At 36.9% G+C, this 27,480-nt stretch overlaps 1 protein-coding gene across 1 annotated transcript in view; it reads left to right on the forward strand.

Moving 5' to 3' along the window:
• The window catches only part of RP1 (RP1 axonemal microtubule associated), a 175,940-nt gene that overhangs the window by 100,817 nt on the left and 47,643 nt on the right, over positions 1-27,480 (forward strand). The window contains exons 9-12 of the mRNA XM_036264024.1: positions 13,467-13,542; positions 14,613-14,689; positions 14,794-14,825; positions 14,994-15,123. Coding sequence (XP_036119917.1) covers positions 13,467-13,542; positions 14,613-14,689; positions 14,794-14,825; positions 14,994-15,123 — 315 coding nt within the window. The remainder of the gene's footprint in view (positions 1-13,466; positions 13,543-14,612; positions 14,690-14,793; positions 14,826-14,993; positions 15,124-27,480) is intronic.

The raw sequence follows: 27,480 nt of genomic DNA on the forward strand, positions 1-27,480 counted from the left end.
ATTGTTAAAGTGCCAATATTACCCAAAGCAAATCTACAGATTCAGTGCAATCCATATCAAAATTCCAATGGCATATTTTACAAAAATAGAATTAACAGTTCTAAAATTTGTATGGAACCACAAAAGATCCCAAATAGCCAAAGCAATCTTGAAAAGAAGAATGAAGCTGGCCCTGGTCGGTTTGGCTCAGCGGTTAGAGTGTCGACCTGCGGTCCTAAGAGACCTGGGTTCGGTTCCCGCTAAGGGCACGTACCTCGGTTGCAGTTTGTCCCCGGCCCTGATCGATCGTGCGGGTGGCAGCCACTTGATGTGTTCCTTTCACATCGATGTTTCTCTCTCTCTCTCTCTCTCTGTTCCTCTCTCTCCCTCCCACTCTACCTGAACAAAAAATGGGAAAATGTCCTCGGGTGAGGATAAAAAAAAAAGAATGAAGCTGGAGGCATCATGCTTCCTGACTTCCAACTATAACACAAAGTAATACTAATCAAAACAGTATGACATTGGCATAAAACAGATATAAAGATCAATAAAACAGAATAGAGAGCCCAGAAATAAATACATGCAATACAGTCAATTAATTTACAACAGAGGAGCAAAGCATATACAATGGGGAGAGACAGTCTCTTCAATAAATGATTTTGGTAAAACTGGACAGTCACATGCAAAAGAATGAGACTAGACCACTATGTTACACTAAACACAAAAATTAACTCAAGGCTTGCAGACAAGATGGAGGAGTGGGCAAATGTATCCCAGCATTGAGAACTTCCTGAAGTATAGCCTTGTCCCACACCTATGTGTGGAAGTTAAAAATTGGGAGGGTATTTAGTCTGTGGAGGTACCCCCTGCAGAGTAAGGGTTCCCAGGTTCACACCAGGGTCCTAGAACAGGGTTCCAGTGCATGGGAGAGAAGTCTCCATAGCTTCTCTCTATGAAAGCCAGTGGAAATTGTGGCTGACTGAGACGAAGGCTTTTGTATCCCAGAAGTTCCTCTTAAAGGGCCCATGAATGGACTTACTCAATGACAGACCCACTCTCTGTAAACTCTAGTGCTGGGGCAATAACTCAAAAGGTGCCAGGGGCATATGGGAAAGAACTAAATTGTCTGGCTTCAGGGTGAGGGCTGAAAGAGCATCTTTCTCCCAGACAGAAGAGCTGGGAGAGACCATTGTTTTTTTTTGGCTGAGCTTTCCCTCTGCTGATACAAGCCTGTGCCATATCTGAGTCTCCATCAACCTGGCTGACATTGTTCACCCCATCTGGGAGATTTTTTGAGACCCTGCCCCACCTAACTCACAGGCCTACCCAAGTGACTCCTTTCAGGGCACCGACAACAGCTTTGGCTTGCACATCCATAGAGACCCTAGAACCAACACACCCAGTGGCCAGCTTCAAACCACACCAGAGCACTACACAACCACCTCCACAGATTACACACTCAACAGACAGACTCAGAAAGCACCAGAGCCCCACTAAAGTGAATACTGCTCGGTAGGGGAGCTCCTTTACAATAGCTCTTCCACTGTAGTGAAAGGCCTCAAAAGCAATCAGCCTCAGGGTCAATCCCTCACATTGACATGACAACAGCAATCAAGGCTTAACTACAACAGTATGGCACACACAACCCACCCAGTGACAAACCTACAGCATTGAGCTCAAGTGACCCGAAAGACAGTGCCACTGGGCCCAACAGGACACCTACTACATAGAACCCCTCTACCAAGACTAGAAGATGTAGCAGCTATACCTGATACACAGACACAAACACAGGGAAGCAGCCAAAATGAGGAGACAAAGAAACGTGTCCCAAATGAAACAACAGAACAAAACTCCAGAAAAAGAACTAAACAAAACGGAAACATGTAATCTATACAGAATTTAAAACACTGGTTATAAGGATGCTCAATGATCTCAGTGAGAACTTCAACAAAGAGATAGGAAATATAAAAATGGAGATAGAAAACAAAGAACCAGTCAGAGATGAAGAATACAATAATAAAAATGAATACATTAGGATATTAATAGTAGATTAAATGAAGCAGAGAATTGAAGCAGCTATTTGAAAGTTAAGTTAGCAGAAAACATCTAGTCAGAACAGCAAAAAGAAATAAAAGGAAAAAAAATGAGGATAGTTTAAGGTGCCTCTTGGACAACATTAAGCATATCACATCATAGGGGTATCAGAAGGAGAACAGAGAGAGCAAGGAATTGAAAACCTATTTGAGGAAATAATGATGAAAAACTTCCCTAATCTGGGGTAGCAAAAAGATATATAAGTCCAAGAAGCACAGAGTCCCAAACAAGATAAACTTAGAGGCCCACACCAAGACACATCATAAGTAAAATTAAAAAGGTAAAAGACAAAGGGAGAACCTTAAAAGCAATTTGTTACCTACAGAGGAACTTTCATAAGATTGTCAGATGATTTTTTTAACAGAAACTCTGCAGGCCAGAAGGAACTGGCATAAAATATTCAAAGTGATGAAAAGCAAGGACATACAACCAAGATTACTCTGCACAGCTAAGCTATCATTCAGAATTGAAGAACAGATAAATAGCTTCCCAGACAAGAAAAAGGTAAAGAAGTTCATCACCACCAAACCAGTATTACAAGAAATGTTAGAGACTTTTATTTATTTATTTATTTATTTATTTATTTATTTTTTCCAGTATAATTTCTTTTTTATTTATTTTTTTGTTACAGATATTTTACCTTTTTTACCCCATTGGCACCCCCCACCCCACCACACCTCCGCCCCGTCCCCAGCTTAGTTGTCCATGTCCATTGGTCATGCATACATGCATATAAGTTCTGTGGTTTATCTCTTCCCACCCCCCTACCTCCCCACCCCCTCTTCTGAGGGATGTCAGTCTGTGCCCTATTTCCATGTTTCTGGGTCTACTGTATTCCTCAGACTGTTATGTTCATTATATTACGTACATAAGTGAGATCATGTGGTATTTGTCTTTTTCTGCTTGGCTTCTTTCACTTAGGATAATACTTTCCAGGTCCCTCCATGTCGTAGAGACTTTTTTTTTTAAAGGAAAGAAAGAAAAGATAAAAATCAAAAGATGCGGGGAGGCTGAATGGATAGGAAAACAAGACTGTTACATATGCTGCATACACGAAATTTCAGATCAAAAGACACAGATTGAAAGTAAAGGGATAGAAAAAGATATTTAATGAAAATGGGAACAAATGAACAAAATAGATAGGGTAGAAATACTTATACCAGACAAAATAGACTTTAAAAAAAAGGCTATATAGCAAGAGACAAAGAAGGACCTAGTGATTCAACTTCTGAGTGTTTATTTGAAGAATCTCAAACCACTAATTTGACAAAACATATGCCTCTATATGTTCATTGCAGCATTATTTATAATAGCCAAGATAAGTGTCCACCAGTAGATGAATGGATAAAGAAGATGTGCAAATCTACAATGCAGTAGGGTTCAGCCAGAGAACAGAATGAAATCTTGCCATCTGCAATATGGATGGACCTAGAGAGTATTGTGCTGAATGAAGTAAGTCAGAGAAAAACAAGCACCACACGATTTATCAGGATGATCACTTTGTAAGTTATATAAATGTCTAACCACTATGTTGTATACCTGAAACTAATATAATATTGGATGTCAACTGTAATTAAAAAATAAAATATTTTATTAAATATTAATTCAAAATACATGAAAGACTACAACTAAGAACTAAAACTATAAAATTTCTAGAAGAAAATATAAGCAGTAAGCTCTTTGACATCATTATTGGTGATAATTTTTTTGATATGAAACTAAAATCAAAGGCAAAAAAAGAAAAAATAATCAAGTGGGACTACATCAAACTAAAAAGCTTCTGCACAGCCAAGTAAACAAATGAAAAGGCAACTAAATGGGATGAAATATTGCAAATCATATATCTGATAAGGGGTTAGTATCCAGAATATATAAAGAACTCATATAGATCAATAGCAAAAAATCCCCAAACAATTTAATTTAAAAAAATGGGCAGAGGCTGTGAATAAACATTTTCCAAAGAATACATACAGATGGTAAACCTGTACATGAAGGGTGCTCAGCATCATTAATCATCAGGGAAATGCAAATCAAAACTTCAGCTTGTTAGAATGGCTGTCTTGAAAAAGGCAAGAGATAAATTCTGGAATAGATGTGTAAGTTACTGATGGTTAGAATGTATATTTTTACAATTACTATGGAAAACAATATGGAGATTCCTCACAAATTAAAAATAGAACTACCACATGACCCTGAAATCCCATCTGAGTGTATATCCAAAGGATATGAAATGACTGTCTCACACTTTGATACACTCCATGTCCACTGCAGCATTATTCTCATGGGCCAATACATGCAAACCAAATAAGTATCCATAAACAGATAAATGGATAAAGAAACGTAGTATATATAGAAAGTTATAATTCAGCCTTAAAAAGGAAGAAAATCCTGCCATTTGCAACATGGATGAAACTCAGGGCATTATGATGATAGTAAAAAGTCAGAGAAAGACATATACTGTATATTCTCACTTATATGTGGAATATAAAAACCTGAAATCATAGAAACAGTAGATTGGTAGTTGCCAGGGTCTGGGCAGTGGGGAAGATGAGAGGATGTTGGTCAAAGGGTATAAATTACGGTTTTGAGAGGAATAGTTCTCAGGTCTAATGTACAACATGGTGACTCTTGTTAACAATACTGTTGTATAATTGAAAGTTTCTGTCAGAGTAGATTTTATTTTATTTTTTATTTAATTAATTAATTTATTTTTGTTACAGATGTTTCTCCTCCCCCCCACTAACTCCCCCTCCCCCACCATCCCACCCTGTCCCCAGCTTTGTTGTCCATGTCCATTGTTCATGCACACATGCATATAAGTTCTGTGGTTTATCTCTCCTCCCACCCCCTCTTCTGGGGATTGTCAGTCTGTACCCCACTTCCATGTCTCTGGGACTACCATTGCTCAGACTCTTATGTTCATTATATTCCACAAATAAGTGAGATCATATGACACTTGTCTTTCTCTGTTTGGCTTGTTTAGCTTAGAATGATACTTTCCAGGTACCTCCATGTCATCTCAAAGGATAAGAGATCTTTCTTACAGCTGCATAGTACTCCATTTTGTATATGTACCACTGCTTTTTGATCCATTAGTCAACTGATGGACATTTGGGCTGTTTCCAGATCTTAGCTATTGTAAATAGTGCTGCTACAAACATATATTCTTTCTGATTATTGTTTCAGGTTTCTTAGGGTATATTCCTAGAAGTGGGATCACTGGGTCAAATGGCAGTTCAATTTTTAATTTTTTGAGGTAACACCATAGTGTTTCCCATAGTGGCTGCACCAGTCTGCATTCCAAGAAAAAGGAGAAAATATAAATAGTCAATAACAATGAATTTTTTAGAAAACTAATCTACTTCCAAAACCTATGGCTATATTTGGATTTATCAGTGCTTTCTGTGAAATGTCCATGACGCAGACATTTCTAAATCTATATAGACTGTTTTAGATTATGGAATGGAAAACCTTTAAATGATCTTGATATCGAAACTTGAAAATGTATAACATATAGAGCTGTGAAATGTACCAAATATAGGATAATGCTTCTTGCATTGTCCTTTGTATTCCCAGTGTGAACAGGAAGTCCTGTGGATTTCAGAGTATGTATCCTAATGGAGCTATCTTTTTTGTCTAGCATATTCATGGTTTATAATGAAAATTCAAGCAAATAATTTTATTGAATAATTTTTTCACAATTGTTTAAAAATATTTGCTATCGTTTGAATGTATGTGTCTTCCCAAAATGTATACTATGAATCCTAATGACCTGTATGCAATGGTATTAGTAGGTGGAGCCTTTGGAAGCTGCTTATTGGGATTAGTACAACTATGAAAGAAACTCCATAGACATCTCTGGCCCCTTCTACCTGGTGAGGACACAGTGAGAATGCACTAACTATGAACCAGAAAGAGAGCCCTCAGCGGGAGGCAACCATGCTGGTGCTTTGGTCTTATACTATTCAGGCTCTACAATTGTGAGGAACAAATTTCTGTTGTTTATAAGCTACCCAGTCAGTGGTATTTTGCTATAGCAGCCCAAGCAGACTAAGACAGATTTTAATTTGACAGTTAAATTTCTCATTTTCCCTTTCTCAGAGATTCAAATAAAATCGATGTTGCCTTACTTCTGAGGATTTTCACAGTTGCTGGGACAATGTCATGTGTATTCCATAGAGTCTGTTCTCAGCAAAAACAGTTGTAGACCAGCCTCATGATAAATGTATGTGCAGATATCCTAAGTTAAATGTGTACAGAGTGAATCAAGAAGTATAATTAAGGAATAATACATAACAACTAAGTAGGGTTCATGCCAAGAAACTGAAAGGTAATTCAGTATTAGAAAATCTATTAATAAAACACGTTGCTCAGAAGGTCAAACTTTCTGAAAAATTATTAGTTAAGTCAAATAATACTATTAAAAATTATTTGAAAAATTTGGAACAGAAAAATATATTTTGGAATAATTTAATTCAAAATAACTACTTAAACAGTGAAATCCATTAATATTAGAAATACAACAAGGATTTTTCTCATTATAGATAGTCATTCTTTGGAAAGAATTATAATATACAGTAAACCCTCGAGTTTGCAGACCTCAATTTATGGACTTCAGATTTAATGGACAAAATTTCCAGTCCATATGTCATATGTGAAAACTAACACCCTGTTAATTTTAAAATGCTTTTAACCAAGATTTGCTTATAATTAAGTTATCAGGTTATTTTTTTATATTAATCCACTGTTATTTAAAACAAATTTTAACAAATAGGCATTATGACACTAGTAATTTCACCAACATAAGTAAATATTATGTATCTACAACTATACATATGAAATCCAAGGGTCACCACAGGTAAACAATGTTTACGAATGATTAGCACATGATTATACCGCATCACATGCAGTAATTGGTTCTGCTGTCTTGTGGTGTGACTTTCAGCAGCAGTTTTAACACCTGCCAGCTGATGTTTTGACCTGCACTAAGCCACGCCCCAGCCCTGTGCATTTGTTTACTCTATTTCCTAGACCATTCAGTATAAATTTAAAGTTGCTGTAATTCATATAGAAAACTTTTCTGTGAAATTAAACTTTTCATATGTACTTATTTTAATTACCCAAATGTGTTTAAATAAGTGAAAATAGGTAAACTAATTCATCAATTTTTTGACATATGAATTCGGAAAACCTGCTTTATTGTATAACTTTCGTCTTTAACAGACATTCCCTCACCTGAATTAGTTCATTATATCAAAGTTTTACTATAACATGTTTTTTCAAACAGTTATAATTTTGAAAGAGGGTAAAATATTGCTTAGAGGTGATAAAAATGTCTAATAAATTACAAGGAGTATCAATTGACAAATTAATAAGAGTTTATAAAGTGACTAGAACTTAAATCAATATAAAATAACTGGAGGCTGTTTTTCTTATACAGAAAATATGAGATATAAAATACATTATTCAGAGTATAACAAAAATATGTAATCATATATTTTCTATATAAACCTTGCTGGAATTTTGGTGGGAATTATGTCAGACCTAGAGATTAATTTGGGAAGAACTGATGCCTTTGCTATGTTGGGATTTTAAATCCATGAACAGAGTATGGATATGTCTCTCCTTTTGTTTAGGTCTTCTTTCATATCATTTCTCAGAATTTTGTAACTTTCAGCATACAGATTCTGTACATGTTTTTGTAATTTTATCTAAATATTTAATCTCTATGCAATTATAAGTGTCATTGTGGTCTAAATTTTAGTTTTTATGTTTATTGTTAGCATTCAGAAATATGATTTATTTTTGTGTGGTGATTTATCTTGCATCTGAGACCTTAATCAACTCACATTTTAGTCTTGGAAGGCTTTTTGCTAGACTCCTTGAGATTATCTACATGGACAGTCATGTTATTTGCAAACTGGAACAGTTTTATTTTTTCCCTTTCCCATCTTTATGCCTTTTTATTTATTTTTCTTCCTTTAGCACAGTGGCTGAAATTTCTAGTACTGCATTGAGTAGGAATGGTGAGAATGGGCATCTTTGCATAGTTCCTGATTATAGCGGCAAGCATACAGTTTTTCACTGTTAAGTATAAAACTCGCTGTAAGTGTTTTGTAGTTGTTCTTTATCAAGTTCAAGTTTTTCTCTGTGAGAGGCTGGAAAAATAACACCTCCAAAAGATATTCACGTTTTAATCCCTAGCAATGTGAATGTTACCTTTTATGAGAAAATTGACGTTGTGGATGTGATTCAAATATCTTGAAAATTTTTTTAATTAAAATTTTTTTTTTTGATTTGGAGAGAGAGGGAGAAGCATTGCTTCATTGTTACACTTATTATGTATTCATAGGTTGCTTTTTGTATGTGCCCTGACTGGGGATCGAACCCACCCTTGGTGTATGGAGATGATGCTCTAACCAAGAGCCAGCTGGCCAGAATTACTTGAGATAGAAGGTTATCCTAGATTGTGTAAGTGGCCTCAATGTAATCAGAAAGATCATTATAAGAGGGAGACAGGAAGGTCAAAGTCAGAGAAGAGAATATGATGATGGAAACAGAGGTGAGACAGAAGTTTAAAGATGCTACTTCCTGGCTTTGAAGAAAAAGGGACCACAAACCATTAGAAGATGGAAAAGGCAAGTACGCACTAGACGTCCCTTCCCCACACCCATATTATCGGGGCATAGGGAGCCCTGGGCATCTGTCACCAACTGGCATCAAAGAAAATGAATAAAGCAGTGCCAGCTGGGGCTAGTCAGCACTCCATTGCTCCCTACCCTACTATCAGTGAATCCCAGTGGGGCAGAGTGGCCAGCTCTCCCTAGCATTACAAGGTGGAAGGAGGTGGGATAAGATGGGGTAGTTAACACTCTACTTCCCGTGTGTTCTGGTCATTAGTGAGGAATGAAACCTGAGCTTCCACTCCTACTCAACATCAACAAGGCAGAGCTGGGTGGTGGAGGCAGGGCTAGTTGGCATTCTTTACCTCCTCATCACCCCTTGTGATAGGACCTACCAGAGAGATGACTTCTGCCTTCACTGAGCAGCAGCAAAGGGGTAAATCAGCCCCACGCTTCCTCCATCTGTGGAAGCAGAAGGGAGGGCACACCAGGGACCTTACTGCCAAGCTCAGAGTCAGTGAGGCACTATGATATGCCTTACTTTTGTGGGGAAGTTGTTAGTGGGGCAGGAGGAGGAGGTGAACTTCTACCAAGCTGTCCGCAGTGAGTCAGTGTCATTCTTCTTGGTTAGATGTCAGAAGTTGAATGTATATATACACACACACAGCATATGTTCCACACAACAGGGGGATTTCCTGATAAAAAGAAATAGGACTCAGAGTCTTGTAATAGCATATCCAAATTGTCCAGTATACATTAAAAAATCACTCATCATATAAAGAATGGGGGGGGCAAAACATAAAACTTTAGTATTATTTGAAGAAATACTATATTTAAAATTGATTTTTTTCTTGTCAAATTTTGTAGCATTTAAATCAAAACACTCACAAGACTAACCATAGTATACAGAAACAAGTCCTAAATCTCAGTAAATTCAACAATATTTTTTTTATGTTAACATTGTCTTTTGTTTGATCTTGGCCAAACTCAACTGTTTTTGGCTGGGCTTTGCTGAGTTCTTGGCTCTGATATAGGGTTTTGTCTGCACCATATTCTTCATACATGGGTCCAGGTTGAGTGATGCTACCTGAGGCATGTTCTTCTCATGGGCAAAGACCTTAGCTAGAACCAGCTATATGGGCATTTCTGTCCACTGGCTAAATCAAATCAAATGGCCAAGATCAGTCAGTGGGGTGCGGTGGGCAAAAAAAAATTTTTGACAAATAATACAGTATTTAGTGATTAATGTTACTAAGTATTCTTTGAAAATAATCCTTACTTTAACTCAATAATTTTACTTCTAGAAAGCTATCCAAAAATATTGAGAAATATATGTAAAATACATACTCAAAATTATGACTTTATTATGCATGGTAACAAAAGTTTTTTTAATTAATTTTTTCTTTTATTGATTTTAGAGATAGAGGAAGAGAGAGGGAGAGAGAGAGAAAATCATCGATGAGAGAGAACATCGATTGGCCGCCTCCTGCATGCTCCCCACTGGGGATCTGGCCCACAACCCGGGCATGTGTCCTGACCGGGAATCGAACCGGCGACCTCTTGGTGCATGAATCAATGCTCAACAACTGAGCCACACCAGCCGGACCAAAAGTTTGTTTTGAAATATGGATGTAGTGTATATAATACATTTCCTATGAAATACTACACAACTTTAAAAATTATGTTGTCAAAATATTTGGGAAAAATAAGGAAATGCTCATTTATAAAGTGGAGTAAACAAATCAGGCTTATGTTTTGGGTAATTCTTACTAGCTTCTGTAACAAACTACCCCAAAATCTGAGGTTTAAAACATAGCATGTTTATTTATTTTTTTACACACTTGTCTGATGTGAATTAGAAAGCCTTCCAGCCAGCTAAGCAGATTAGCTATACCTGACTTCCAAAGTCACCACAGAAAGTGAATTGGCCGGAGGATTGTGGGGGATGTTCTTAAGGGGCCCTGAAACTGATTTATACTAATTTTGTTCATATTCCATTAAGAAGGAATGAGTCATATGGCCCTTTACCTAATTTCACAAGAGGCTGGGAAATGTAGTCTTGTATAAGCATAAAGAGGAAATAGTGTAGTGAGCACATGATCTTGTCTCAGCCACAGCAGAACACCAGACCTTCACACATTAGGACCCCAATTTAATTACATATTGGCATACTATATCTAGACACAGAAAAAGATTGAAAATGTGTAGACCAAGCTAATTGATTTCTTTTTTAGCAGGTGCTGGAGTTATACATAGTTTTAGTACCCTTTTTGTCTATTTTATTAAACCCAGTCCAACACAAAATAAATATTATATTAAGTGGTGAACATTGTTTTGAATAATATAAACTATTTATTACATGTTTTGTGTACAAAAGTAGCATATTTCAATAGATCTTTATATAACTTTTTGACTCTTGTTCTTTCTGCCTAATCCTCCCAGGGACAGCCTGGCTTTTGTCAGAACCTCATCTTTTCTAGTTCTAAAGAAAAGAAGTAGCCCTGGCCAGTGTGGCCTAGTGGTTGGAGCATCAGCCCTCGGACCAAGGAAATGTGGGTTCGATTCCAGTGAAGGGCATGTAGGTCAGTTGCAGTCCAGTCCCCAGACCTGGTTGGGGTCTTGCGGAAGGCAATCAATCGATGCTTCTCTCTCACATCAATGTTTCTTTCTCTCTTTCCCCCGCTCTGTCTGAATGAGGATTAAAAAGAACTAGAAAAGTTCTGGTTCTGGGTCTTTGTTATATATGGAAAAAAATGTGTTTAAAAATGGGTATATAATATATTTTCATATAAATGCATTAAAGCTAATTACTAACTAAACCTATTAAATTAAAAAAATTGTAATTTTTTTTTAAAGAATCGGAGGGAGGGAGGGAGGGAGAGAGAGAGAGAGAGAGAGATAGCGAGATCTATGTGAGAGAAACACATCCATTGGTTGCCTCCCACAAGACCCTGACCAGGGCTGGGGACCAAACTGAGGTACATGCCCTTGACCTTCTAGAATCAAACCTGAAACTCTTCAGTTAGAGGGCCTTACAAACATTTTTAAAAATCAATACCTCATCACTTCCAAGACTTTTTAAAAATTAATTTATTTTTGTTACAGATGTTTCTCCTTTTTTCCCCATTGACATCCTGCTCCCCATCCCCCTCATCCCCAGCTTTGTTGTCCATGTCCATCGGTTATAAATACGTACATATAAGTTCTGTGGTTTATCTCTTCCCTCCCTCCCCCATCCCCTCTTCTGAGGATTGTCAGTCTGTACCCTACTTCCACGTCTCTGTGTCTACCCTGTTCCTCCGACTGTTACCTTCATTATATTCCACAAATAAGTGAGATCATGTGATATTTGTCTTTCTCTGCTTGGCTTGTTTTGCTTAGCATAATACTCTCCAGGTCCCTCCATGTTGTCTCAAAGGATAAGAGAACATACAGCTGCATAGTACTCCATTGTGTATATGTACTATAGCTTTTTTATCCATTTGCAAGAATTTTCTTTATAGACTCCTCAGTAGCTCATAAAACCCATTTCAGAATTTTGGTAGTATTTCATTTTTCCTTAAAGGAGACAAGTAATACATATTTTTTTGGTAACATTTACTAATGAAATGAGGGATGACATTTCAGGCAGAGGGCACAATATGTGTAAAGGCATAAAATCATGAGCATTAATATCTATGGCCATGGTTTTCAAAGTGTGATTCCTGGATCATCAGCATTGCCTGGGATCTTGTTAAAAATTCAGTTCTCGAGGTCTTTTCTGCGATGATCAGTTTTTTGGTTTGATTGGCGTTGTTCTGGTTTCGAACTGAAGATCCTGCATCCTGAGAAATCCCAGCAGCAGTCATTGTAGGTTGCCTATACCAGGCCTACTGATTCATAAATTTGGTATGGGGCCCAGCAGTGTGTGTGTGTATAACCTCTGCTGGTGATTCTGATGCATGCTGAAGTTGGAGAATCACTAATCTAGAGAATATGAGAAGTTTGGCATTGCTCAATGATGGGAGTATATGTGATGAGGGATGAAGCTGAAATGTAAGCAGAGACCAGGTATTGAAGGCCCTAATATGCTTTGTTAAAGAGTTTTATCCAATAGTCGATAAGTGTTAACTCATCAAGTCAAGGACTTTTAATTAGGGGAGGATATATTTTGAGCTGGCTCTTTATATAGCTAAAGCCACTATAACTAGGTAAAATACTTTATTTTATCTATAAATAAAATTAAATTGTATTTTAACCAATTCCAGTTTGAAATTTAATGTAAAATTAAACATTTTAAAAAAGATTATTACCTTCAGTCTGTGTGCTTGGACAGAATTTTCGAATGACCCTCTTTTTATAGCTTATCAAAACATATATATGAACTTTGTAACCTGTAAGTGTATGTTTTCGAAGTAGAAAACATTTTGAAAACAGTTCAGATGGGTATTCTTTGAGAGATATTAAGTCCAGGATTATAAATTCAGTTTATGAAATCAAGAGCAATTGCAAAATTGTTCTATTTTTAACTGTTTGGAAAATCATATTGAAGTAGGTAACAAAACACAAGGCCTTGAAATATAGTGCTTTTGTTACATGTATAAAATATAGTCTTAAATTCTTCTTAGAGCTTACTTCTGTTACGTCTTGCTTTATTTGAACTATTAAAATGTAACAGTTCCTAAGGCCTTTTTAGATGTTTAGAAAGTAGAACTTTTTTTCTCAAAACTTCAAGTAAAACCTGGACCTACATATTCACACCACACTTTTCTTTCTTTAATTTGTGTTTAGGAAATGGTTGGTTTCTTGATGATGTTGTAATCAGGGATCCTATAACCAATCACGAATATGCCTTCTTCTGTCACAGGTTTGTAAGTGTGCTTTTGCATTGAATAAATTCATTTCACGTTAGTTAGTTCCAAGTTCTGGAGTAATGTATAGCTTATTCAATTATTCCTGCTCTGTTGGGTAACTTTTATGAACATTAATTTTATGTACTACTTCTTCTATTTAGAAAGATATCCATTATGTTTATCATTATTCTTGATGATATAAATTTAAATATCTCTTGGGAAATTAAGATAGATCTTTAAAATATAATTTCTCTTTACATATCAGAAAGGAGAATGAATGAAATTCTTTGTTAAGAAAACATATTCCTGTTGGACTAGATCCCAAATTAGGTTAAAAAAATGTATAAAATAAATGTATGTGGGTTTTTATACAAAAATGACATTATTGACCCACTGTCATCAGGCCTTGATTTTTGGATTATTTTTCCAAGAGTGGTGATAGATTTGCTTTTTTTTTTTTTTTTTAAATGTTTTTATTGATTTTTTTAGAGAGAGAAATAGAAACATCGATGTGAGAGAGATACATCGATCGGCTGCCTCCTGTACACTCCTTACTGGGGAATCGAGCCCGCAACCTGGGCATGTGCCCTGACCCGGAATCAAACCAGGACCTCTCAGTCCATGGGACTGCACTCAATCCACTGAGCCACCACAGCCAAGCATAGATTTGCTTTTTCTTTCACAATATTCCTGACTTTTTCCCCATAGAACCAGTAATAGCCATTTATAAAATAACTGATATAGCTTGAATTCTAATTGGTGGCCAAAGAACAAGATAAAATAATTTGCTCCAGTGGATGTAAAATGTATGACCTAGGCAGGCTGATTGAATAATGCACCGGTGGATCAGGGAAGAACATATTTTATCCTTACCTGCTAGTAGTTCCTCCTACCTCCCCTGCACGTTCATAGTCATTTTAAGCATTTCCTTCTTCATTTTCTACTCTGCTTTTACTAACTGGATGCCTATGGCTTTTTGTTTTTTCAATGTCCTTTATCCATTATGCCTGGCTTGGCTAGATAATTGCCCAGGGTTAGTATAAATATATAGCCAGAATCTACTAGGTACACTTTCTTTCCACAGATGGCTGGATCAAGGGGAAGATGATGGAAAAATTGTCAGAGAACTGTATGCCAAGGATAACAGTATCATCTTTGCAAGTGAGTGTCATGTTCACACATTTCTTTTAAGAACTGTGTTGTATGGTGATTGAGGAAATCATGACACTGCTGAAAGTAATATTCTATTTCCTTTATATCCTCAGGGCAGAAGCTGGAGCATAAGATAAAGGAAACAGTAAGATTTTATTTTTGGCCTTAAATTGCTAGGTACAAACAGTGTTCAAATAACTATTTGATGTGTTAAAAGAAAACAGTATATAATGTTTAGCAAGGGGTGTTTCTTAGTAATTGTCTTCTCTTTGTCTTTTAATATTGGTTTACTTTGTTTTGTTTTCCTATGTAGTGGGCTGCAGAAAGTTGGAAGTTTATGAAGGGAAATACTCTTCAGTTCTACAACAAGCTCACTGGAGGGTTTGTCCGTCTACACCCAGACGGCCTAGTTGATGCAGTTGGAAAGAAGGGAGACAAATACGGTAAAATCACTGGGCAAAGCGTGTGGTGCTGTGGCACTTTTGGGAGCTGGAAAAATGCAGATTTCCAGGCCTAGTTTAATTGACAGTTTTGCTTCTTCTTTTTCAGATGGCTTTATAACAGTATTGGGTCATTTAAATAATTCACTATCTGTATTAATACAAGTGATCAATAGATGACAGGCTCTAATCTGGGCAGATGATGTCATTGTCCAGAACATTACAGCATGAAAATCATATTTGTCATTACTAAACTGAAGAATAAAATGTAGGCAATTAACATTGAAACTGTTCAGAAAAAGCAGCAGTGTAGTTCTTACATGGTGTGGCCATGAAGTAATCAAGTTTTCCTATTAAATACGGACTGCCCATTATGTTCAGAACACCATGTTAAATAATTCTAGGGCCACAGAAATAGCTAAGAATTTCAGAGATTCAAAATGTAATGAGGAACACAAATAAATAAAAAAAATTCTAATACTGCTTGTTTTAGCTAGTGTCATGATAAAGGTATAGAGAAAAACTAGGTAAAGAAAAACTAGATTTGATGTTTAAAATCAACATGTCATGAAGCCATGACTATAAGAGTTAAAGAAGAAGGAGTAAACTGATAATAGAAGGCTTTTGACTATAGACCCAAACCTCCAAATCTTCTTGAAATGTATACCTTTACTGTTCAAGCAAAATTTGCCATCTGCATCTATGAATATAACTCTGCTCTACAGTAATCCCCCTTATACATGGTTTTGCTTTGTACAGTTTGTTACCTGTAGTACAAAAATATTAAAAGGAAAATTCCAGACATAAACAACTCATGTTTTAAATTGTGTGCCATTTTGAGTAGTGTGATGAAATCTTCCACAGTCCAGATCTGTCCTGCCCAGGATGTGAGTCATCTCTTTGTCCAGCATATCCATGCTGCATCCGCTGCCTGCCTGAGCCATCTGGGTTACCTGATTGTCATGGTTTGGCAGTCCTTGTGTTCAAGTAACCCTTATCTTACTTAATAATGGCTCCAAAGCTATTCACATAACTTTTAATACAGTATATTGTTATAATTGTTCCATTTTATTATTAGTTATTATTAATGTCTTACTCTTCATAATTTATAAATTAATTTTTCATAGGTATGTATGTACAGGAAAAAAACTCATTATATATAGGGTTTGGTACTATCTGTGGTTTCAGACATTCACTAGGGGTCTTGAAACATATCCCCATGGGTAGGGGATGAGGGACTACTCTACTTCGTTAGAAACAGTGCATTTCAAACAGCTTCCAGGATGTGCTGGATGGAGATGCTCACTCATATAGCATTTCCTCAAAATGTAACCTCCTTTACCTCATGTTAGAGAGCCACAGGACAATCCAACTTTCTTTTCTATGAAAATATGCAGGAGTCTAAAAATACTTCCTAGTAGCTTTTCTTTCCAAAATTAACCTATTCTTTGCACATTTTTCTTACCTCTTAGTTCCTTCTTGAGCTCAGTTATTTATTTAGATCACTCAGAATGGCCTTTCATGTCGTTCCCTGCGGTACCTGCTGCCAATGCTGATGTTCTTTTTCCTTACTCGGTATAGTAGGTTGTGTTTCCAAATGTGGTCACAATAAAACCTGCCATTGTTAAATCAGAAACTGGAGGATATATGTTTTACCCTACCTGCTGAATACATGACAGCAGAGTAAAAAAACCAAGACTGTTTATTTCTTACAGGCATTGATTTTCCAACTCACAGTCCCACAGTATCATGACATGAAGGCCTGATGGTCTCTACATGTATGGGTGGCTGCATTAAAGGAGAGAAATTAGGAAAATCTGATCTTATATAGGGTTGCCCATCCTTCCTTTGAGAGAAAGAGAAAGTGAGACGGAGACAGAGAAAACCTATCCTTATTCTGGAATGAAAGCAAATTTTATTTAGGAAGGGAAGAAAATGGTCTTTACATTTACTCTCCTAGGAGAGAAAGAAAGAGAGAGAGAGAGAGAGAGAGAGAGAGAGAGAGAGAATTGTTTCCAGCACCTACTGCCAGACACGTGAGTCCCTATGTAGACCACTAAACTATCTGGTAGATGATGAAAATAGACAAACCTTTTACCCTTGTTTCCAGTGTCTTCATATATAGAGTAAGACGAGCAGTCCTTAAAAAAAGACAGGTATAGGGTAGTATGAATAATTTTTCTCGGCATAACTGACATTTTTGCAACAGGAGGTCTTTTATGTGTGATAATTGCTTGCAGCATTTTATCCTGATGTTATGCTTAGTGTCCCTAAATTCACACTCATGAAAAAGTTTTTCTCTTCCTGGAAGGTGTGGTGATGAACAATGCTGATCCATTGACATTTTTCAGAAAAATATTTTAAGAACATTTCTCTGAAATATATTGACTTATATTGTTCACTCCATAAAGTAATGTTGTTTTTATCACCATGCATCAATTCTTCTATTTAGTTATGAGGCTGGTTGTGATTTTAGCTATTTCCATTCTGAGAGTTAGAATGCTCATCTCTCTGAAAGCTAGTGAACCATTTCTTGACAGTTTTAAACTAAATCAGACACAAAGCATGAGAAGATCTTTGAAATACTGCAGGGAGCTTCATTTTATGATTATAAGCTTATAGGTATTAAAAACAATACTGTACCAACATTGACAATGACAATCACAAACATGTCTTCTTGTCTTTACTGTGAGATCCTAGGGAATAAAGGAGGCATCAGACAACCAAAGCAATTCAGTTTTTAACTCTCAACCCTAGATGGCTACTTTATGTCAGGGCCAATTTCACAAACCTTCCCATCACCCAAAATTTCAAAAGAGTTACTATAAAATATATATGATATATTTTTTGTGCCTAGTTTTCTCATTTTACATCAGTGTTCTTTCAAAAAAATAATGTATAATGTAAATTTAGTTTGTGGCTGGGTAGCTCAGTTGGTTAGAGCATCATCCTGATACAACCAAGGTTGTAGGTTCAATCCCCAGTCAGGGCACATACAAGAATCAACCAGTGAATGCATAAATAGGTGGAACAAATACATGTTTCTCTCTCTCTCCATGCTCCCCTTTCCTTCTCCCCCTTCATCTCTGTTTCTAAAATCAATCAATACATTTTTAAAAAAATTCAGATTTATGTGACTTATATTCCTAAAAAGTTAACCATGCATTTAAAAAATGTATAATATATCACACTACTAGAAGTTTCCAATGTTAGTATTGTTTTTTATATTCTTTCTGAGGATCTGTGTAAATAGTTGTACCAGTTTTGTTAGTGGGTTTTTGTTTTTTTGTCTCTGGAGGTTCTTTTTTGATGTGATGTCAGAATAGGGCACATGGAAGAAGTGACTACATACTTCAGTGTGAAAGTTTTAAAATATATCCACAAATTACTTGGTATTGCCCTCTTCAAAAGATGGGGCCTATTCCTCTCCCCTTGAGTATGGGTTGGATTAGATGACTTTCCTCTAACAAGTAGAATATGATAGAAGTGACTGTGTGTGACTTTTGAGACTAGGTCAATAAGGTATTACAGATTTATCCTGCATTCTCTCTTGGATTTCTCACTCTGAGGGAAGCCAACTGCCATGTCAGGAGGACATTCAAGAAACTCTATGGAGAGGCCAACTGAGCGAGGAACAGAAACCTCTTGCCAATACCCATGTGAGTGAGCCATTTTGTGAAAGCATCCTCCAGCCCCGATCAAGCCTTCAAAAACTTGATTGCAGCCTCACAAGAGACCCAGCACCATCCAGATACACTGTTCTCAAATTCCTGACCTACAGAAATTGTAAAGTAATATGTATTTGTTTTAGACTGCAACCATTTTGGAATAGTATTTTACATAGCAATAGATTAATAATATACCCGTCAGACACTGTTCTATAAAATAACTGCTCTTGATATTTTCTCACTATGATGACTTCCACCTTTCCTTTACACTAAATTGTGACCTAGAATGAAAAGGGAAGAATCTCTCCTATATCTAATCTGAATTTTCATCTTCTTTCTTGTGGTAGTCCTGAATATTATTCAATGCATAGTTTCCTCCCTGAAAACTATAAAACATTTTTGAAAGAAATTAAAGAAGACCTAAATAAGCGGGGAGAAGTCCTATGTTCATGGATTGAGATACTTAATATTAGTAAGATGACAATGATCCCCAAAGTGATCTACAATTCAATGTAATCCCTATCAAAACCCCATAGCCTTTTCTGCAGAAATGGAAAAACTAATTCTAAATTTTATATGGAATTGCGAGGGACCTTGAATAGCTAAAACAATATTTAAAAGAACAAAGTCAGAAGGCTCACATTCTCTGATTTTAAAAATTACTTCAAAGCTACAGTAATCAAAATACTGGCATAAAGGTAGAGGTATGGATAAATTGGATATCATCAAATTACAACTCTTGTACATCAAAGAATGCTATCAAGATGTGACAAGGTAACCCACAAAATGGAAGAAAATATTTGCAAATCATATATCTGATAAGGACCTATTACCTAGAATATATTCAAAGCTCCTAAAACTCAAAAACAAACAAATGGAAACCACTGTAGAGATTCCAAAATGGCAGTGGAGTGAATGGAAGCTACACGGACCGTCTCCCAGTACCAAATTGGAATTACAACTAAAATAAAGACAAATTGTCAGGAAAAAGCAATAGAAAAGCACCTTGCAAGGATCATATAACCAGGGACACTGACTGGATCCTGGTAGGATTGCGGAGTCGTGAGGGGGTGCTGGGAGCTCACGGAGTACAGTAGCTTTAGCTGTGGGCAGCGCTCTTGGTGTTAAAGTCCCAAGCGGCTCCACAGACCAGAGCCAGACAAATGCTAAAATAGCCACAGCCACTCACTTTGGGCTCTGGCAGAGGGAGGGCACACTGGACTGGTACCGTGTAGGGACACTCGGGATTTGGAGGGCACTCAGAGCTTTTGCTAAGTTATAGCCATGCAGGACAGTGGCCATCTTACTCCTTCCCAGGGCTCTGGGGAGAGGCAGCAGCTCCTCTTTTGGAGATTCAACCGCACCCAGGTGGGACATTGAAATGAAAATTAAGGCTCATTAACAACCAGCATCTGCCCCACCCTCAGGAAATCCCCTTACTATGAGCACCTGAGGGAGTTTTTCATTCAACTGAGAAACCAAGGCTCTTCAAGTAACCACTACCAATAGCCTCCAGGCAGAACGCTAGAACATAACAGAACCATTCCTGGACTAGCAACTCTAGCCAGAAAAGTAAGACTTAACAGTGGTGTTTAATGTGGGTACTCCCTCGTTCATCCAGACCCAGGAGAGGGAGCCACAAACAGCAGAACACCAACACCCACAGGGAAAAGTTTTTAGGCTCCAAACCCCACTGTTATAGCCAACATGGTGAAACAAAGAAACAAATGCCAAATGAAAGAACAAGAGACCTCTACCAAAATGAGATAAATGAGGAACAGTTAAGCAAGTTACCAGAGCTAGAATTCCGAGCCATGATCTTGAAGAAGCTCAACAGCATGAGTAGGACAAAAACACCATGAGTAAAGACATAGAAATGTTGAAAGTCAAGCAACTGTAATTGAAAACCACCAACAAGAAATGAAGAATGATATATCAGAAATAAAGAACACATTGGAAGGTCTAAACAACAGAGTAGAGGAAGCTTAAAACCAAATCAGTGAATTAGAAGACAGGGTAGAAAAAATCAACCAATCAAAACCAAAAGGAAAAAACAATTGAAAAACAGGAAGACAGCTTAAGAGAACTGTAGATCAGGAAACACAATAATATTGCATCATAGAAATCCCCAAAGAAGAAAAAAATGAGCAAGGGTTAGAGAATATATTTGAAGAAATAGTAACAGAAAACTTCCCTAATTTGGTGAAGGAAGAAGGCATTCAAGTTCAAGAAGCACAGTGAGCCCCAAGTAAGAAGAACCCAAGCAGGCCCACACCAAGACACATAGTAATTAAAATGCCAAAAATAAAGACAAAGAGAGAATCCTAAAACCAGCAAGGGATAAGCAACAAGTTACCTACAAAGGAAACCCCATAAGGCTCTCAGCTGGCTTCTTAACAGAAAACCTATAGGACAGAAGAGAATGGCATGAAGTAATCAAGGTCATGAAAAACAAGGATCTGGCCCTGGCCGGTATTGCTCAGTGGTTAGAGCATTAGCCTGCAGTCCAGAGAGACCCAGGTTTGTTTCCCCTAAGGGCAGGTACCTCGGTTGCAGTTTGTCCCCGGCCTGGCTTGGGTCATATGGGTGGCAACCACTCAATGTGTCCCTTTTATGTCGATGTTTCTCTCTCTCTCTCCTCTTCTCCCTCTCTCCCACTCTATCTGAACAAAAAACAAAACAACAAAAAACAAAAAAAACAAGGATCTGAATCCAAGACTATTCTACCCAGCAAAGCTATCATTCAAAATAGAAGGTCAAATGAAGAGCTTTTCTAACAAAAAGTCTAAGGGGATATATTAAAACCAAACCAGCACAGCAAGAAATGTTAAAAGGACTGCTGTAATTAGTAGAAAAAATAGGAAGAAAAATATTAACCAAACTAAACAAAAATGGCAGTAAATACGTACATATCAATAACCACCTTAAATGTAAATATATTTAATGCTCCGATAAAAAGACACAGAGCAGCTGATGGGATAAGAAAGCATGAATCATATCTATGGTGTTTACAAGAGACCCACCTCACAACAAAATATTCACATAGGTTGAAAGTCAAGGGATGGAAAAAAAAAAAAAACTCTTCCAAGCAAAGGAAAAGTAAAAAAGAGCTAGGGTAGCAATACTCATATTTGATAAAGTGGATTTCAAAATGAAGGCCATAACTAGAGACAAAGAAGGCCACTACATAATACTGAAAATATCTATTCAACAGGAAGATATAACTTTGATAAACATATATGCACCCAATATCAGAGCACCAAAATATATAAAAATCTTCTGGAGGAATTCAAAGGAGAAATCAACAGCAATACAATCATAGCAGGGGACATCAACATCCCGCTGACATCATTGGATAGATCTTCTAGACAAAAAATTAGCAAGGAAACAGAGACTCCTAATGAAGCACTAGACCAAATAGATTTAATAGATTTCTACAGAGAATTACAGCCCACAACTACAGAATTCACATTCTTCTCAAGTACGCATGGACCTTCTCAAAGATAGACCATATGTTAGGACACAAACTAAATCTCTACAAGTTCAAGAAGATTGAAATCATATCAGGCATCTTCTCAGGTCACAATGGAATAAGACTAGAAATCAATTGCAACAAGAACATGCAAAGACATTTGAACCCATGGAGGTTAAATAGCATGTTATTAAACAATGAATGGATTACCATGGAGATCAAGGAAGAAATGAAAAAATTCCTGGAAACCAATGAAAATGAACACACAACAATACAAAATCTATGGGACGCAACGAAAGTTCTTTCTTTTTTTTTTTTTTTTAATAGAGTGGGAGGGAGAGAGAGGAAGAGAGAGAGAGAGAAACATCGACATGAAAGGGACACATCGAGTGGCTGCCACCTGCAAGACCAACCAGCGCCAGGGACAAACTGCAACTGAGGTACGTGCCCTTAACAGAAACTGAACTTGGGTCTCTCTAGACCGCAGGCTGATGCTCTAACCGCTGAGCCAAACCGGCCAGGGCACGAAAGCAGTTCTGAGAGGGAAGTTCATAGCACTACAGACCTACCTCAAGAAACAAGAAAAATTTCTAATAGACTATCTAACCTCACAACTTAAAGAACTAGAAAGAAAACCCCAGAGCAAGTAGAAGGTAGGGAAGAGTAAGGATCAGAGCAGAAATAAATGACATGGACACACAAAAACCAATTCAAAGGATCAATGAAACAAAGAGCTGGTTTTTTGAAAAGATAAAAAAGACTGATGGACCCTTAGCTAGACTCACCAAGAAACAAAGAGAGAGAACCCAAATATACAAAATCAGAAATGAAAGAGGAGAAGTAACAACTGACACCACAGAAAGAGAAAAGATCATTCACAACTACTATGAACAATTATATGGCAACAAATTCGACAATCTAAGTGAAATGGACAAATTTCTAGAAATACATAGTCTCCCAAAACAGAACTGGGAAGAGATAGGAAACTTGAACAGACCAATAACAACTAAGGAAATTGAAGAGGTAATCAAGACTCTCCCAGCAAACAAAAGCCAGGCCTGGATGGCTTCACAGGGGAGTTTTACCAAACATTCATAAAAAGAACTAACACTCATTCTCCTCAAACTATTTCAGAAAGTTCAAGAAGAAGCAAGACTTCCAAACTCATTTTATGAGGCCAGCATAACTTTAATTCCAAAACCAGAAAAAGACACTACAATGAAAGAAAACTACAGGTCAATATCCCTTATGAACATAGATGCCAAAATCCTGAACTGAATACTAGCAAATCAAATCTAGCAATACATCAAGCAAATTATTCACCATGACCAAGTGGGATTCATTCCAGGGATGCAAGGCTGGTACAAAATTTGCAAATCAGTAAATGCGATACACCACATAAACAAAATGAAGAATAAAAACCACATGATCATATCATTAGATGCTGAAAAAGCATTCGCCGAAATCCAGCATCATTTTCTGATAAAAATGCTCAGCAATGTGGGAATAGAAGGATAATATCTTGACATAATAAAGGCCATATATGAAAGACCTACAGCCAACATCATACTCAATGGGCAGAAACTAAAAGCATTTTCCTTAAGAAGAGGAACATTTCAAGGATGCCCACTTTTGCCACTCTTATTTAATATAGTACTGGAAGTCTTAGCTACGGGAATCAGACATGAAGAAAAAATAAAAGGGATCCAAATTGGAAAGGAGTAAGTGAAACTGTCATTATTTGCAGATGACATGATATTATACATAGAAAACCCTAAAGACTGCATCAAAAATCTATGAGACTTAATAAATGAATTTGGCAAAGTAGCAAGATACAAAATTAACATCAAGAAATCAACGGCATTCTTCTACTCCAATGATGAACTCACAAAAAGAGTAACTGAAAAAACAATCCCATTTACCATCGTGGCAAAAAATTAAAATACTTAAAAATAAACTTAACCAAAGAAGAAAAGGACCTATTTGCAGAAAATGACAGGATATTGAAAAAAAGAAATAGAGAAAGATATAAAAGAGTAGAAGCACATACTTTGTTCATGGAGTGGAAGAATTATCATCATTGAAATGTCCATGTTACCCAAAGCAATCTATAGATTCAATGCGATCCCCATCAAAATACCAATGACAGCCCTGGCCGGTTTGGTTCAGTGGTTAGAGCGTTGGCCTGCGGTCCCGAGAGACCTGGGTTCGGTTCCCACTAAGGGCATGTACCTCGGTTGCAGTTTATCCCCGGCCCTGGTTGGTCGTGCGGATGGCAGCCACTCGATGTGTCCCTTTCACATTGATGTTTCTCTCTCTCTTCCTCTCTCCCCCTCCCACTCTACCTGAACAACAACAACAAAAAAAATAGAAAAATGTCCTCAGGTGAGGATAAAAAAAAAAAATACCAATGACATATTTCACAGAACTAGAACAAATACTTCAAAAGTTCATATGGAACCAAAAATGATCCCAAACAACCACAGCGATCTTGAAAAATAAGGACAAAGTAGGTGGGTTCACAATACCAGATATCAGGTTATACTACAAAGGTACTGTAATCAATACAGCCTGGTACTGGCACAAGAACAGGCATATAGACCAGTGGAACAGATCAGAGATCCCAGAAATGGACCCAAGACATTATTCGCAATTAATATTTGACAAAGGTGTCAAGAGCATAGAATGGAGTCAAGACAGCCTCTTTAATAAATGGTGTTGGGAAAATTGGACAGGTACATGCAGAAAAATGAAACTAGACCATTAACATACACCATACACAAAAATAAACTGAAAATGGATAAGTGACTTAAATGTGACCCGTGAATCTATAAATATCCTAGAAGAAAATGTAGGCAACAAAATTTCAGACATCGTACACAGCAGAATTTTCATTGATCCATCACCTAAGGCAACAGAAACGAAAGGAAAAAATGAACACATGGGACTACATCAAACTAAAAAGTTCTGCACAGCAAAAGAAGCAACCATCAAAATGGAAAGGCAACCCAAAATATGGGAGAACATCTTTGCCAATGATACATCAGATAGGGGGTTAACTTCCAAAATATATAGAGTACTCATACAACTCAACAATAGGAAGACAAAGAACCCAATTAAAAAATGGGCAGAGGAGCTGAATAGATACCTCTCCAAACAGGACATATAAATGGCCAAGAGAAATATGAAGAAATGCTCAACGTCACTAATCATCAGAGAGATGCAAATTAAAACAACAATGAGGTATCACCTCACACCTGTCAGAATGGCCGCCATCAACAAATCATCAAAGAAGTGTTGGCAAGGGTGTGGAGAAAAGGGGACTCTAGTACACTGCTGGTGGGAATGGAGACTGTTGCAAATACTATGGAAAACAATATGGTGTTACCTCAAAAAATGAAAAATTGAACTTCCACTGGACCCAGTGAACCCACTTCTAGGAATATACCCTACAAAGCTTGAAACACCAATCAGAAAGAAAATATGTATCCCCATATTCATAGCAGCACTATTACAATAGCTAAGATCTGGAAACAGCCCAAGTGTCTATCAGTAGAGGAATGGATGAAAAAGCTGTAGTACATATATACAATGGAGTACTGTGCAGCTGTAAGAAAGAAAGATCTCTTATCCTTTGAGACGACATTGAGGGTCCTGGAGAGTATTATTCTAAGAGAAACAAGCCAAGCAGAAAAAGACAAATACTACATGATCTCACTTATTTGTGAAATATAATGAACATAACAGTCTGAGGAATAGGGTAGACCCAGACACGTGAAAGTAGGGTACAGACTGACAACCCTCAGAAGAAGGGGTGGTTGGGGGAGGGAAGAGATAAATCACAGAACTTATATGCATGTATGCATAATCAATGGACATGGACAACAAAGCTGGAGACCGTGTGTGGGGGATGGGGAGGAGGGTGTTTTGGTGTAAAAAAGGAGAAACATCTATAACAAAAATAAAATAAAATAAATAACAATAATAAAAAAACAAACAATCCAATTTAAAAATGCGCAAATAACTAAAGAGATATTTATCCAAAGAAGATATATAAATGGCCAACAAATACATGAAAAGATGTTCAATGTCATTAGTATTAGGCAAATACAAATCAAAACCACAATGATATACCACTTGACACCCACTAGGATGGATATAATAAAAATAACAGAAACTAACAAGTGTTGGTGAGGGTGTGGAGAAATTGGCACCTTCATACATTGCTAGTGAGAATGTAATATTCATCTGCTTTGGAAAACTATTTGATAATTCATCAATAAATTAAACATGGAATTACCATGTGATCTAGCAAGTCCACTCCCCAGTATATACCCAAGGGAAGGAAAATAAAAACTTGTACATGAATGTTTATGGCACTATTCATAACAGCCAAAAGATGGAAACCACCCAAATGTGCATCAACTGATGAATGGATAAACAAATGTGGTACAACTGTACAATGGAATGTAATTCAGCCATAAAGAAAAATGAAGTACTATACATACTACAACATGGATGGACCATAAAAACAAGGAGCTAAGTGAGAAAAGTCAGACACAAAAGACTGCATATTGAATGATTTCATTTATATGAAATATCCAGAATAGGCAAAATCATAGAGACAGAAAGTAGATTAGTGGTTGCTGCAGGGGAGAGCAGCAGAGAATAAGGATTGATGGCTTAATGAGTATAGGGTTTTTTTCGACGATTAAAATGTTCTGAAACTAGGTAGTGGTGATGGTTGTACAACAGTGTGAATGCACTACATGCCACTGAATTGTATACTTCACAGTGATTAAAATGGTGAATTTTATGATATACTATTTTACCATAGTTTTTAAGAAAGAATTAATGAGCCATTGTGCACTGTATAACAGTAAGGGTACAACTCACATTTATAATTGTTATGGATTTATACTGTATATTTATTAACAATTTTCTAACAAAAAGGTGGCAAAGTGCTTTGAGGAAGGGACAACTCTTTTCAATTCTCACAAAGGCGTTATTTCACTTGGCAGTCTGGTTGAATGGAGCTTATTACCAACCAACCAACAAACATATGTGTATAATAGGAAGATGTGAAGTGGTAAACTGAGCACTTACTGCCAGGAATCCACAATTCACATCATGACCTGAACTAATTTTATATAAGATGAATTAATACTCAAGACGGTTTTAGGGAGGGAAGAGTTCTAGCACCCTGTCCTTTCCCGCTTC

Source organism: Molossus molossus, unplaced genomic scaffold, assembly GCF_014108415.1.
Source record: "Molossus molossus isolate mMolMol1 unplaced genomic scaffold, mMolMol1.p scaffold_m16_p_16, whole genome shotgun sequence".
Lineage (NCBI taxonomy): Eukaryota > Metazoa > Chordata > Mammalia > Chiroptera > Molossidae > Molossus > Molossus molossus.